The sequence below is a fragment of the Onychostoma macrolepis genome, chromosome 14 (genome assembly GCF_012432095.1).
Source record: "Onychostoma macrolepis isolate SWU-2019 chromosome 14, ASM1243209v1, whole genome shotgun sequence".
Lineage (NCBI taxonomy): Eukaryota > Metazoa > Chordata > Actinopteri > Cypriniformes > Cyprinidae > Onychostoma > Onychostoma macrolepis.
In genome coordinates, this window is record NC_081168.1 from 32396597 (window position 1) to 32413241 (window position 16645).

A 16645-nucleotide genomic window follows, 5' to 3' on the forward strand; every position below is an offset into this window, starting at 1 on the left:
ATGACAAGACAAAAGTGTTTTTTCAAAATGTACAAAGACTTAACACCAATGATGACTTGTTCTTCACTGATGTCTTGGTACAGGATGTTGTTTTGCTTCGAGGAATGCTTGACAGCGGGTCTATGGCCTGTACTATTGGTTGTCAAGCCCTGTCCAAACTCATAGAAGCAAAAGTACTTTCCTCAGATAATGTAGCCCCAACAATGCTCACACTGATTGGCTGTGGTGGTCAAAGAACAAGCCCACTGGAAGTATGTGATGTCCAGATGAAAGTATTCAACTGCTCCTTCTCTGTACCTGCCTTAATTGTTGGCAGGCAAAATGCTGACTTAATTTCGAGAAGTAATGTCATAAAACATCTCATTCATGACATGAAAGTATCCAGTGATTTCTGGGGGAAGGTATTTGACTCACGAGGCAAAGGTCCTGATACAAGTGCTTTGATGCAACTCTTGAGCAATGTTGAGTCATGGAAAGGAACGGATCCCCCTACAAAAGTAGGTACTGTAAAACTGAAGCGTGCTCTTACTTTGGAACCCATGAAAGAACATATAGTATGGGGAAAGTTGTTCAGTGACACAACCCTTTCTGCAGGCTGTACAGTCGTTGTGGAGCCTAGCACAGCGCACACTGCACCAAAAATGTGTTTTTGGGCAGGATAGTAGTGTCTTTGTGGGGTGATGGCAGTACTCCAGTTAAAGTCATCAACCCATCGAACAAGCCTATCTGTCTGAGACGCAACTGCAAGCTAGCTGATGTTTACACCTGCATGGCGCTTGAAGACTTTGATGTTGACTGTCTTGACATGTCAGTTCAACAGGTGAAAGATCTGCAGTGTAATGAAGCGAACACTGAAAGACCGGCAAATTGCAGCAGTAAACTGTGCGAAATGGAGAGACAACACGGCATGCCGTATGGTCTTACTAGCTCTGCACTGTCTAGCCTGGGGCTCCAGGATATCGACATTGACTCAAACTCTTTGACGCCTTACTGGAGAGGGAAGTTGGTTGAACTGTTGGTTAAGTATGAGTCAATATTTTCACGTCATGGACTAGACTGTGGCAAGGCAAAAGGCTTTGTTCATAGAATCTGCCTAAGTGATACTAAACCTTTCAGACTCCCCTACAGAAGATCATCACCATCACACTATGAGAAACTGCGTGAGGCCCTGGATGACATGGAAGAGCGCGACATAATCAGAAAGTCAGCGAGTGATTATGCGTCACCTCTGGTGCTAGTCTGGAAGAGGAATGGTGATCTGGCTAAATGCGCACACAGCTAAAGACGCACATCCTCTTCCGCACCAGGCGGATGCGCTTGCAGCTTTGGGTGGTAACACATTCTTTTCCACAATGGACTTAACATCAGGTAATTATAATGTGGAGGTGCATGAGGATGCACCTCATGCATCATATCTGACCCTGATATCTTTATTTGTTTGTTTTTTTTTGTTTTTTTTATTAAAGGGGTGTGTATGTGATTGTTGTTTGTAGTTATGTGTTTTGGTGTGAAATGTGATTTAAGAAGAATGTTGTATGAATGGGGAATCTATCTATACATATCCATGGGTACAACAATGAGCATGAAGTTATTGTTTACACGGTCGTCAAGGATACGCAGGGTGAATGTGGGCAGACACGCCATCGTTTTCAAAAGTCCCCGTTTTGGTCTGTTTACACTGAAATGCAACCCTGGAGTTTTCAAACTAAAACCGGGTCTGCAGCGTTTTCAAAAGTCTCAGTTTTTGAGGGTGGAAAACACTTGAGTAGTGTAAATGATAGGCGTAACCGTACCAAAAGTTATGCATTTTAAAACGAAAAAGCACTATTGTAAACGGGGCCTATGTAGGATGAGACCGAACCATGCAGTGAATGGGGCGGGGGCAGGGCCGGTTCGAGACATTAGGAGGCCCTAGGCAAAAATCATGTTAGAGGCCCTCCACCCCCAATAAAATAATAATAATAATAATCTTTATTTTCTATAGCACCTTTAAATGCTACTTCTCAAAGCGCTTTACACAAGCAAATAAAACATAAAAGTCCATTGAATAGTTGTATAGTTTGTGATACAAACCAGTATCAGAAGAACAAAGGTCACGCCTTGGGGTGTATGGAGTTGAAAGCTCTGACAAATATTAGGGTGCCAAACCATGCACAGCCTTGTAAGTAAGCATCAGAATTTTAAAATCAACCCTAAACCTAACAGGAAGCCAATGCAAAGACTCACTTATCTTAGTTCTAGTTAGGGTTCTAGCAGCAGAATTCTGCACGACCTGCAATTTGTTTAGGGTAGCTTTCGAAACCCCAGCCAACAGAGCATTGCAATAGTTAATTTGTGAGAAAACAATGGTGTTTATCAATTTCTCAACAACAGGGGAAGACAGCATGGGACATAATCTGGCAATATTTCTAAGATGAAAGAAAGATGTTTTAACAGTATTCTGAACATGATGCGCAAATGTTAGACTAGAATCAAATATCACCCCCAGATTTTTTAGTTTTGGCCAAGATTCCATGATAGAATTATCAACAAATAAAGAAACCATTCCAGCTTTATGCAACTGGTGGGGTGAACCGATAAGCATGATTTCAGTCTTTTCACTGTTAATCTGACATGCATTCCTTTATCCTAGAAATACATTGAGAAAGACAATTCACAGGCACAATATCATCAGGGTTTGAGTGTATGTAAATTTCAGTGTCCTCTCCATAGAAATGAAATTTTAGACCAAGAGATCTCAAGAGCTGACCAAGTGAGAAAATGTAGATATTAAAAAGCAAGGGCCCCAAATTGATTCCTGAGGGACTCCCAATTTCACAACACCAACCTCTGACCTAAATCCACCCATAGTAACAAACTGCTTACGATCTGTAAGGTATGACTAAAATCAATTAAGTACAATATCAGAGACCCCAAAAACAGTTTCTAAATAAGCAATTAAAAGAGAATGATCTACTGTCTTAAAACCGGCCCTGAGGTCAAGAAGGATCAGAATTGAAAGACAGCCAAAATCTGAGGCAATTAGCAGATAATTTGTGACCTTGACCAATGCCGTTTCAACGCTATGAGACTACAAAGGCTCAAATAGATTATTTTCAGTTAAGTGAGAAATTAACTGAGTAGCAACAACTCTCTCCAAAATTTTAGCAAGAAAAGGGAGATTGGAAATGGGACGAAAATTGTTAAGGTTTTCATAATCAGTGTTTGTCTTTTTAGGTATAGGGGTAACAGCAGCTATTTAAAAGCTAGAAACTTGTTACAAAGATGGGTTGAAGCAGTAACAGTTGAGAGACTATTACAATTCAGCAGTTTGTTAATTTAATTTAATTTGGAAAAAAAAATAATTTTGTGAAATATTATTACAATTTAAAATAATGATTTTCTATTTTACTATACTTTAAAATATATTTCTGTGATGCAAAACTGGTTTTTCTTCAGCCATTACTCCAGTCTTCAGTGTCACATGAACCTACACAAAATCATTCTAATATGCTGATTTACTATCAATGTTAGAAACAATGCTTCATGTTTATTTTATAACCTGTGATGCTTTTTTCAGGATTTTTTGATTATTAAAAATATAAATCTTTTATAACAATATAAGTCTCTACTATCACTTTTTATCTGTTTAACACATCCTTACTGAATATTGCTGTTTTTTTCTGTATTTTTGATCAAATAAGTGCAGGCTTGATGAGCATAAGAAATTTCTTTCAAAAACATTAAAAATAGTAATGGGTCCAAACTTTTGACCGGTACTGTATGTACATATTCATCAAACTTTATCTAAGGTATATACTCTTCCGGTTGAGTGAACGCTGGCGTGTCTGTCTGCCGCTGCTCTCCGGTGTTTCGTTTCCCGTTCTGTATTAAACTCTGTGGCTACTGTGAATTTTGCACCCTGTGTATTTTTACTCTCTGTGAACTTTTGCACCCTGTTTTATAGGACTTTAGAGTATACCGTTAACACACGCTGGCTGGCGTGTCTGTCGCTGCTTTCTGATGTTTTTTGCCCTGGCTTCGCTTCCCTCTCTGGATTAACCTCTGTGGACATCGTGCCTTTCTACTCCCGGTTTCTGTGGATTATATTTTATCAACAACTAAGCCGAATTTTTGGTGTTCCCTCGTAATCCTTTTCCTGTCCCTCATTGACCCATCGCGAGCCTTGATCCCCTCATTTCCCCCAGTTTGTTGTGTATCGACCCGTAGGTAAGTTTTCACTTTCTCTCTGGTCTGTTACCGGTTTACTCTGTTTTGGGTTTTAAAGGTCTGGGGCATTCTTATTCGGTCTGCCCTTTTCCTACCCAATAGGGTGGTTCTGGGTGGTTTTTGTGTGGTGTTCGGGCTAACGCATTTTCTAACATGGTCATGTAGTAGGGACAGAAAAGATGCGTTGTTTTTGGCTTAGCGTTTTCTCCACTGTCGTGGGTTGGGGATTGCCCGTCGCCGACACTATGTTCATCGCGGTTTATGTCGCAAATTTTGTACTGCCAGTCGTCCTCGTACCTTTGCTGATGATCAAATACCAGTTGTTTGGTCTCCTGTCCACTTCTCCCGTGCCAGGTTAGATACTGGAGTTAACTCTGGCAACCTTCTCTCTCTGGAATATTCACCAATACACCCTCCACCTAGACTCATCTCAGATCTTTCTCGGAGTCTGGACCGTCCTGTTAAATTTGGGCTAATAAATGTTAGATCTGTGTCCAACAAATCATTCATCTTAAATGACTTTTGCACTACTCATGACTTGGATTTTTTATTAATGACAGAAACATGGCTTAGTCTTGGTGATACTACAGCACTGATGGAACTCTCTCCTCCTGACTATTCATTTTTTAACTCTCCTAGAACTGCTGGCCGTGGAGGTGGAATTGCAACAATTTTCAGGAACTGTTTTAAGTGCAAACGCTTGCCTGATGAAATTTTCCATAGTTTCGAGGTGCAGTTGTTCAAGGTTGATTTTCCCACGTCCTTGCTCTGTGCCCTGGTTTACAGACCTCTGAAATATAATAAGGACTTCATCCAAGAATTTTCCGACTTTTTGGCTTCTCTAGTATCACGTTCTGATAGTCTTTTAATTGTGGGTGATTTTAATATTCATGTCTGTTGTCACTCAAAACCTCTGGTCAAAGAGTTTTCATGTCTTATGGACTCCCTTAATTTTATACAATCTGTCACTGGACCTACACATCAGAAGGGTCACACGTTGGACCTAGTGTTTTCACGTGGGTTTCCTGTGAATAATTTGGATTTATGTGATGCTGTTATCTCTGATCACTGTCCAGTTATTTTTGACTCTGTATTGTCATGTACTCTGCCTAAATCTTATCATCCTCCTCGTTATTTTAGATGTTTTAATTCTTCTACTGCCAAGTCCTTCAATGATGTGTATATATCTACCCTAATTCCAACTGCTGTGAATGTTCTATCCTCTAGTGTCCATCCTGATGAATTAGTTGAACTTCTTAATAGTACCTGCACTTCCACCTTGGACTCTGTTGCTCCCTTAAGGTTACAGAGATCCAAGATGATGAAAAAAGCACAGCCATGGCTTCAGGGGCCCGTTCGTGCCATTAGACAAGAGTGTAGGCGTGCTGAGCGCAGTTGGAAGAAAAATAAACTTCAGATATCATACGAAATTTTCAGAGATTGTCTTAAACGGTATCAGAGTGCCGCTAAGGAAGCTCAGGGGAAATACATGTCAGATATAATTGCACAAAATGCAGATAGGCCGAAGATACTCTTCAATACAATTAATGCCTTTTTAAATCCTGTTCCTAGTGCTTCATTAGAATTCTCTACTGATTTGTGCGAACAGTTTTTAAAACATTTTATCCATAAAGTCGAGGGTATCAGGTCTAACATACCATTTCAAAATTCTTTGCCTCTAGAAATGGTTTCTCATCGGAGCTCTCTATCTCTTTTTCAACCCATGTCACCTTCACAGCTCTATGATATTGTTCTTAGTATGAAGCCCTCATTTTGTCACTCCGATGTTCTGCCTTCGCAGATTTTCAAAGAGGTTTTTCCAGCCTTAAGTCCAGTTGTTACTGCTATTATCAACAACTCCTTAACAAATGGAATTGTACCAGCCTCTTTTAAACATGCTATAGTCCAACCACTGTTAAAAAAGCATCATCTTGATCAGCATAATCTGAATAATTATAGACCCATATCTAAATTATCTTTCATCTCAAAAGTTTTGGAAAAAGTAGTTTATTCACAAATTTCATCTTACTTGAGTACTTTTAATATTTTTGATAGATTTCAGTCTGGGTTTAGAGAATTTCATAGTACTGAATCTGCCCTGGTGAAGGTTACTAATGATATTTTACTTTCCCTTGACTCTGGTTCTTGCTGTATCTTAATCATGCTTGATTTAAGTGCAGCATTTGATACAATAGATCATGACATCCTTCTTCAAAGACTTGATCAAATAGTTGGTTTTCAGGGATCTGTACTGAGCTGGTTTGCTTCCTACCTTAAGGACAGATCTTTTCAGTGAATCTGGGAAACTATTTCTCATCTCGGCTAAAATGTCCTACGGTGTTCCACAGGGCTCTATTCTGGGTCCTCTTCTTTTCTCCTTATATATGCTTCCACTTGGTTATATTTTTCAGAAACATAAATTATCATATCATCTCTATGCCGATGATACTCAACTTTATTTTCCTATTAAAAACAATAACTGTTCTATGTCAACTCTGTTTGCATGTCTTCAGGACATTAAATACTGGATGGACTTAAATTTTTACAGTTAAATAATGATAAAACTGAAATAATGGTGTTTGGTCCAACAGCTGTGTCCACTGGCATTGTCAAGCAGCTTGGCCCTCTGTCATCAAATGTACGTGATCATGTTAGAAACCTTGGTGTTGTCTTTGATCCTGTGTTGTCTTTTGATAAGCAGATTAGTACTGTTGTGAAAAGCAGGTTCTTTCAGTTAAGATAAATTGCTAGAATCAAGAAAATGCTTTCTATGAAGGACCTTCAAACTGTAATTCATGCGTTTATAACGTCAAGTTTAGATTACTGTAACTCACTTTATCTGGGTCTGCCTAAATCATCTTTGAACCGACTGCAATTGGTCCAAAATGCGGCAGCCAGATTATTGACTGGCACCAGAAAACGTGAGCACATTACCCCGGTTCTCGCCTCTCTACACTGGCTCCCGGTTCAGTTTTGTGTTGATTTAAGATTTTGCTTTTTGTTTTTAAGGCTTTACATGGTTATGCTCCTCAGTATATCTGTAATCTCCTCACTCCGCATTCCACCTCTAGATCTCTTCGGTCATCTAGTCAATTTCTTCTTTCGGTTCCTCGTTCACATTTTAAAACAAAAGGCGACCGGGCTTTTGCTGTGGCAGCACCTAGGCTTTGGAACAGTCTTCCCCTCCACATTAGATCTTCTCCTTCTCTTTCTTTGTTTAAATCCGCTTTGAAAACCCATTTTTATTCTGTATGTTTTAATTCTGTTTGAGGGTGTACAATTTTATTTGTCCCTTTGTTTGTCTTGATTGGGTATGTTTTTACCTTGTTTTATATTTGTTGTACAGCACTTTGGTTGCAACTCCTGTTGTTTTAAATGTGCTTTATAAATAAATAAGCTAAACCAAACTAAGGTAATCTCTTTTTTTATTTGATGAAGTAGTTGTTGTTGTTGTTGTTGTAATTTATTCACAGTTCCAGAATACCACTTCAGTAAGTGATTTTATCATTGTTTTCCTAGCTGGGTATGGGCAGGATTTCCCCCTCCCATTTAATCAATATTGACTACAGATATTGTCATATTATTAATATCAATAATGTGATAATGTATTGCATTGTTACCTTAAAAATGATATATAAACACAAATCAAGTGGAACAGAGAGACACAATCGCTACTTAGCAGGAAAAAAAAGTTTAGTTAGTTGAAACTGAAAAGTGTAATGTTTAAGCCGAATTTAGAAGATACACCTGATATTCTTTATTTGAACCATTAAAACAAATTTCTAGTGTGTTTGCTTTGAATTTGCGTTGAATACAAACTTCTCTGCTTTTACTTTTGTAACTATTTTGCTAGTCAGCTCCCGGCGCGATGTCATTCACTGTACGCAAAATTCAAAGCGTCGCTTCTGGGCGCGTCAACGGTGCTCGCGCTCCAATAATAAAGCGGTAATATTGCTCGTAATAAAGCGGTCAATGGTTGATTCCAGAAATTATGCTGATCGACAGAATAAGTTTATATTTAAAATATATTGTAATCACTCCAGACAACAACTCGCACACCTGCATTAGGAGTTATACTTCAAGCTATACATAGTTCACAGCACCTGAAAGCTGTGTTCGTTACGCAAGCATTCAGAAGGCGGGACCCGCTTTGAAACTATAACTTTAATTGGTTTAATTGCAGAAGACTGACAATTGAACTATATCCAATGAACAATGAGGCTAGAATTTTCTGTCCATTTTGACTGGTGGACTGGTATATAGGGGATGTTATGGTTATGGAGGCCCCTCCTCAAAGCCCTAGACAATCGCCTGCTCTGCCTATAGCTAGTGCCGGCCCTGGGTGGGGGGGAATTTTGCCGGAAATGCTGAAATAATTTTATTTGCAACTCTTTGGTAGGTACATTTTTAATTTCTAATTCAAATTAGCTTTATTGGCATGACTTGCACAGTATTGCCAAAGCATTGTCCATTACATGAATAAGGAACAAACAATTATATAATACATGTATAGCTAGAAACAAATAACAAGAATAGATCTGTAAAATAATTAAGTAAATATGTACATGTATACTTTTTTTTTTTTTTTTTTTTCACAAACAAGAAAAATATTTAAGACATTGTTAAAAAAATGAAATAAAATAAACGTATTATTATTTCTATTATATTACTATTAGTGCTGTTACTACTAATAAAACAGATCTCTGGGGGCCCCAAAAGTTTGTGGACCCTTAGAATCGTACAAAATCAGATTTGGGCTGACAGTCTGAATGAGGCTTATGTCCACAGTTTTACGATGGAAATGTTAAATGACCAAAAGCTTAATGCAGTGATGCAAATATATCCAGAGAGGGAGAGATTAAAATTGTGTGAGTGAATTACTCCGGAGGGGCAGGGGAGAAATGGTGTTACGAGGGGGTCCGGGGGGTCGGCAGAACGGTTCATTTCTCCCCACTTTAGCATCGGCGATTAAAGGGGCACGCCACTGCCTGCATCTGTGTCTCTCTCTCTACAAACAATGAAGTTTAATTGCATTAAAAACAGTGACCTTACCTCCCATTGCTGAGAAATATAATGTAGCGATTGAGAATCAATTAAAAAAAGATGCAGGGCAGACAAGTTTCTGAGCACCTGAATGTTTCTGTGTTCTATTAATGTAGAATAGTCATATAACTGTCTCTCTCTCTCACACACTCACACACACACACACACACTCATGTTCGTTTTTGTGAAAAGTGGGGACTCTCCATAGGTGTAATGGTTTTTATACTGTACTTACTGTATGTGCTATTGTCCTACACCAGCCCTACACCTAAACCTACCCCTTACAGGAGACTTTCAACTTTCCCCCCAAAAAAACCTCATTCTGTGTGATTTATAAGCGTTTTGAAAAGTGGGGACATGGGTCAATGTCCTGAAAAGTCACCTTCACCTTGTAATACCTGTCATACCTTTGTTATTATACACATCTATGTCCTGACTTTTCACAAAAACACACACACACACACATACAGTACCACTGTACTGTGTGTGTGTGAGAGAGAGAGAGAGAAGGCCAATTGTTCATTAAAACTGTTCAGTAGGGTCACACTGTAAATATGTTATTCAAAGTCTAATTTAAACATTAAAATAAAGAACAGGAATCATGGTCATTCTTTGATGTGGGAGCCTGGCACTGAAACAGGAGACTGATGTAGATATAGTAAATAGTATTATTATTATTATTTTTAATTTTTGTTTGTTTAATACGACTCCCCATTTTTGAACTAGTTTTCCCATCTTTAATGATTGGCTCTTACCGCCCCCACAATCACAAAATGTGATATTATGATGTTACTTACTTTAGCTGCTACAAACTAACCTTCTTTCCATCTTTTATTGTTTATTCCTAGACAAAAGAAATTTCAGCATTGCCTTTGTGCGTTTCTAACAAAAACATAAAACAAAATCTATGCTTTTAGCAATATTGTAAGACTATTGTGGTTAACATGTTTTTTTGTTGTTTGCTCATAAATTATTCAAAAGCTTTACTAATGGTGTGTTTTGTTTTTTGCCAGTGGGAATTTATAAAGCCCAGCTGTCTGTCTGTCATTAACTTGTTAACCAAATACAGTATTTGTGTTATATATCAGGGAAACAAAGCCATGCACCATTTCAAATATAATGACCTATCTCTGTATGTACAGTAAACAGCATAAATGTGACCTAAAATACATTGTATGGGTCAAAATTATACTTTTTTTTTTTTTTTTTTTTTATCATTAGGATCATTAGGATAATAAGTAAAGATCATGTTCCAAGAAGATATTTTGTAAATTTCTTACCGTTAAAAACTTGATTAATAATATGCATTCTTATCATTATACATTACTGACACTCTATCCTCTAATTTGATACTGTTAAGTGCTTTGACACAATCTGTATTGTTAAAAGCGCTATATAAATAAAGGTGACTTGACTTGCTAAGAACTTCATTTGAACAACTTTAAAGGTGATTTTCTAAATATTTAGATTTTTTTTTTGCACCCTCAGATTCCAGATTTTCAAATAGTTGTATATCAGCCAAATATTGTCCAATTGACACTTAAGACTGGTTTTGTGGTCCAGGGTCACATATCAGTACACCCAGTCTAAACATAAAGATATATTTCTGTTTTTTAATTTATTATTATGACTATTACAAGTCATGGAAAGATGACAAAATTGAAACGCATTCAACATATTATTAATTTTAGGCAGTTTTGCTGAAAGATTACAAAAACGAGCACAGACCCTTGATTCAATTGAACAAATGTGTAATGTTTCTAGTATGCAGTATCTCCTAAATTAATTGCTCTGACACTTCTTGGTGTACAAATGCACAACAGATTGTCACATCTGAACTGAATCAACTGACTGGAGCTCTGTATTGGCACTATTGTCTTGCTACAGCTGCTTTACAGCAGAATTTGCTTCATTTTTGAAGTTTACGTGATTGATTTTGTAACTTTACAGATGGTTTCAAAGCAGCTTCACATTGTTATAGTATTAATTGATATAAAACTAAAAGTGACATGACTGATCTATTAACTCTTGGAGGATGACCTCCTTGAGTGTCCTGATGTTTGATGGGGAGTGTTGCTCAAGGCTCAAAAACGGCCTTTAACTTGTACCAGGAATGTTTTTATTTTATTTATTTTATTTTTGCTTTATAAAATCTTTAATTTATTCTAGATTCTCTTTCTAGTTTCACTGCCTTCAAACCAAGTTGTTTACTAAATTTAAATGTTATCAGTTCAGGTCATCAGTGTTTGAAAACCCTCTTTCCTGAGCTGAAGCGTGCATGCATGTACTTTCATGAAGAACGTTTCAGTTCAAAAGAGATATCAGAGCATTACTGCTCACTAGATTCACTTCCTTTTGTAACAGATAATGAGATAACACAGCAGATATCACAGCCTACATCTCACTATATTGATTTGTTTTTCACTGAAGACCGAATAGTGGCCCCAAAAAGTACACTTATGGCCTACTAAAATTGTCTGATTGTCATCACTGATCAAAAAATCAATGCAAGTATCATTTGTTTGAGCAAAACATTTCACTAAAAGAAAATAAAAATAAAAATTAGGTTTGAAATGAAAAACAAAACAGACAAATGAAGAAGACAAACACAGACAGAAAGACGGTGACCATACGGGCTATTTTTACGGGACGCACCCTTGCCAGGATTTCAATATTGCCTAAAATATCCAGGTGCAGATCGATCATTGTATGACGTTCACGAGAGCTATAGAGAGCAGAGCAGATCATGCTTTCAAATCGCTCTTTGATTTTTTTTTTTTTGTATGGCTTTGGTGTCATACAATGATCAGTGCACAGCTTCAAGTCGAACAAACAAACAAACACGTGCGTGTATTTGCATTGCTGTGATCCTTCTCACCCTTTCACGCGCCAACATTGGTCGATTATGTACAATACCTGCATGTGATTGGTCAAACTACTTTGGATGTTTTAGGCAATATAAAAATCCTGGCCAGGACATTTGGCAACACATATGGCCACCCTAGATTAAATGCAAAACCATAAATGTTTTGAAAACAAACAAAACAAAAAAAAAGATGTTAACAGAGAAATGTCCAAAATAATAAAGCATTCCCAACAATAATCCAGCATCACTTTTACAGTTGCTCATACTTAGTTCGTAATATGAGATGCAGTCAGGCAGAACATACAGAAGTGTGCTGAATACCATCAGAGGAGCCTATAGCACTGCAAGTTTTGCGTGGCCTAGAATCACTCGCATTTTCTAAAAATCAGCTTGAGACTTCCTGAGAAAGCCCACAAGCCACACAGTCACGAAATATCTACTCAGTCACTATCATGCATTTAGGGAACTTCCACCATGCGTTCTGCACACTTAAGACTCGTCTTGACATTCAGCTCTGTGACACATTTAAATTCATAATTATTTCTCTCTTCACACCAGCTGCTGAATTTCCTTCTGACATCTCTCTTTTTGCCATGAATCATTCGTATTGATTCACCGCTCGGAAGCTCTCAGTTCACTTAGGGATCTACTTAGAAAGCAATTAGTGGACACCTTAATCCACACTGAGCGAAGCTGCTGCGTTTCTGGATTGGATAAAGTGTGTTCTTTGACCAGTGGGAACATACAGAGTCACGCAAATTGATTCAGTATTTCCTTATTTTTATTTTATTTTTACCTGCAAGAAAGTCATATATATATATCAGTGATGTGACATCCACAGAACTACAGTAGAGGCCTGTCAATTTTGCATCTGTTTCAAGCCACGAATGAGCTACAGTTGTATGTTAAGCAGTTTAAGTCTAATGGTTTTCTAATTTAGAATTTCTAATTCTAAAAAAAAAAAAAAAACATGCCAAGACTCAGCTTGCTTAATGATGTACCAGATTATTTTGAAATAAATTACTTTAAAGTAGTTTATCGTTATGCAAAAGTAAAAAAGGTTTGTATGCGTCCAACATTTCCTCAAGACTGACAGACAAAATGCTGCATAGTGTCAAGGCTTCATATTCAAGTCCGTGTGCTTTCCTGTCACGATTGTGATCATTGTTTTGTTCTTTTATTACTAGCAGCCTGATTAATGTCAACAATGCATGCTTTAAATATTGTATGTACTGTAGCAAATGACAGGTGTTACTTGCTTCCTTTTAGTTGACACAGACAACATGTTTCAGACTGCCAAACCGGAACTGCTGTGCCTCTGGTCATGTGACTATTTACCCCACCCATGTTGATATAGTAGTATCATGCCATCACTACAGTAAAAGCCACTTTCATACATGACACCTGTTAACCTGCAGTCAAAATAACTGATTTCTCTTTTACCAAAAAACCTTTGCTTTTTTCTTTATCCATATTGATATCCTTCACATCATTATGTAATATCATTATGCCTCAATGAGTTTATCGTTTCACTTACTTTCCATACCGAGGTTTTCAATATCTGCTTAAACAGTACTAATGTCTGTGTATTAATTTAGTTATTGCATTTATCTTTAATTGTGACTTAAATAAAGATCAGACCACATTTTAAATTAAATGCAGAAATCCAAAGGATATGTAAATGTGACCATTTCAAAAACAGCACTGTATGTCAAAGTGTGCACACCCGTTCTACCCCCCAAACCATCCAGTACTGCAGTCAAGAAACTGACACAAAGCGAATGTTAACGTTGTTAAATTAAAGGTGAGCACTGCTGCCCGTCTGAGCCAGCCTTGAGCCGAGACTGTGGGACAGGCGGCAGCATCCCCGTGATGCGTTTCAGAGAATAGATGGTCGAGTGGGTTTGCAATTTGATGATGACTAAATTGTAAGTAAATCATTTGTGTAAGTAAATAATGCAGTCAGCGGTGGCTTTTGCTATATTTCACCCATTTCTGCTCATGTTCAAGAAAGAGCCCTGCGCATGAACTCAAGCATTGAGAGCACTGCTGCAGCTCATGTGAACAGCAGCAGTCAGTGCTGTACCTGAGGCTGAATGAATCATACCTGCATTCAAAGCTCACAGCACACAGATCCGCAGGCCGCTGTGCACCAGCAGTTTTTAATCCTGGTCCTGGGACCAACCCTGTGTTGTAGGCACCATGAAAGTACTTGTTCATCACCATACGCTCCACGGCTAACCTGCAAGTTATGTTCTGGGTAAGAGATCACAAACCTAAACTGGACCAATCAATTATCTTGTTCCAAATAAAGGTCACTACATAGTTAAATAAATAAATAAAATTATATATACATATATACACACACGCACACACACTGTCACACACACACTCACACATACACAAACACACTGTTCATCCCATAGGCGTAATGGTTTTTATACTGTACTTACTGTATGTGCTATTGCCCTACACCAACCCTACACCTAAACCTACCCCTTACAGGAGACTACAGGCATTTTTACTTTCTCAAAAAAACCTCACTCTGTATGATTTATAAGCGTTTTGAAAAGTGGGGACATGGGTCAATGCCCTGAAAAGTCACCTTCACCTTGTAATACCTGCCATACCCTCGTCATTATACACATCTGTGTCCTGATTTGTCACAAAAACACACACACACACACACACACACACGCACGCACAAATAGCTTAATGTTTAACTTTTATTGGTGCATAGTTTACCATTTTAACTACAAATCACTGGTCAGAGAACTGGAGAACTACATAAATACTGTAGGTAAAGTAACATAGTACAGGATAGCCTTTCCTTTTGTTTACTTTTAATATTTAAACTAGACAGCTTTTTACAGGAAGAATTCAGTGTTCTTCCACTCAGTATTGATGGCTTCAAACTGATCATGAGTAGTTGAAAAATGTCTCCCACTTACAGTAGTTAGAGTTTAATGTGAGGCTAAATATTCTCTATAGGGGTCCAGTCTGAACTCCGATAAGGCCAAAACTTGACCCCAGGGCCTGTACCATGAAGCCAGTTTAGCTTCATGGTAAATAGTTGGTGTAGGGCAATAGCACATACAGTTTGTACAGTATAAAAACCATTACGCCTATGGGATGAACCCACTTTTCACAACTGTGACATCTCTCTCACATTTTCTCTTGCTCCAAACTCAAGGACACTACACAGTAAAACATTTTTAGAGATGAAATCATCTGGCTTGTAGTGATGATTATTTATTATAATTATTTAATATTTTTTTATTTTAAACTAACATAAACACATACAGATAATATGCAATGTAAATACACACTGTAAAATATTATCCCCTTAAAAACAGTGATGGGAATAACGGCGTTATAAATAAACGGCGTTACTAACGGCGTTATTTTTTTCAGTAACGAGTAATCAAACGAATTACTGTTTCCCCGTTACAATGCCGTTACCGTTACTGACAATAAAATGTGGCGTTACTATATTATATTATTAGAATTTAATTTTTCAGTTCATCTGAATGGATGCAGTGTAGCTGTATTTGACATACCATAAACTCTAGTGTGAAGCGCACGACTCGCCGTCGCTTTCTCTCACATACACGCACGCAAAGAAAGATACAGAGCAAGAGTCTTTCATAACATGCAGAAGTGACGCGCTACATGTAAACGATATTCTTTGTTATATTTTCCTGTCAAAATAACGGAGTTCCTTTGGAATTCTTCAGCTTTTAAGAACTGCCGGTTTCTCTGGTAGTGGGCGGAACTAATGCGCAAACGACAATCTCATTGGCTGGCGCTCACCTATTATCGTCCCTGTTTTGATTTCATCAAATCAATTCGAGCGAATGCAGACAACATGATTAATATTCATGAACCCAGCAGCTCATTAATCCTTAGTGCATTTTATATTAATGACAAATATGCATTCATACTTGGTTATTCTAATTACTAAAGTTCTAACATCATATAATATTAAATTATCATAATATTATACTATAATGCTTGACTGACTGATACTAAGTGTCAGTAGATAAATAGTGTAGATTAATGTACAATGTTTTATAATAATAATTAATTTTTTAGTGTCCATTTCATTAATTTAACATATTTAATATTGGGGGCATCCAAAGTTATTTGACATTTGAAAAAAATGTTTTTTTTTTTAAAGTAACGCAATAGTTACTTTCCCTGGTAATTAGTTACTTTTTATAGTGATGTAACTCAGTTACTATTTGTGAGAAGTAACTAGTAACTATAACTAATTACTTTTTTAAAGTAACGTGCCCAACACTGGTTAAAAAACAGTAAAGAACTGGCAGCACAGTTGCCAGCAAGGCACTGTAAAATTCTCTTACTGTTGGTGAAATTTACAGTTGGAGACTGTTTTTGCAAATACAGCATAATGCTGTTTCTACATTCAAAGTATATATATATATATAATGCATACATTATGCAATATACATATTTTTCTAAACAGTGTGATTTATTAAATTGCCCCTAATAGTCTTACTACAA

General features: G+C 37.4%; 1 protein-coding gene across 1 annotated transcript; it reads left to right on the top strand.

Moving 5' to 3' along the window:
* The first annotated feature begins 1247 nt into the window (after window positions 1–1247).
* On the top strand, window positions 1248–7298 carry LOC131553157 (uncharacterized). The gene is made up of 3 exons (XM_058797568.1): window positions 1248–1368; window positions 3947–6211; window positions 7281–7298. The coding sequence occupies exons 2-3, from the start codon at window positions 4763–4765 to the stop codon at window positions 7296–7298; spliced, it is 1467 nt and encodes a 488-aa protein (XP_058653551.1). The 5' UTR covers window positions 1248–1368; window positions 3947–4762.
* The last annotated feature ends 9347 nt before the right edge of the window (window positions 7299–16645 follow it).

What these genes read in the sequence shown, in the direction of transcription:
- LOC131553157 (XM_058797568.1), top strand. Translation starts at nt 4,763, where the DNA reads ATGACAGAAACATGGCTTAGTCTTGGTGATACTACAGCACTGATGGAA.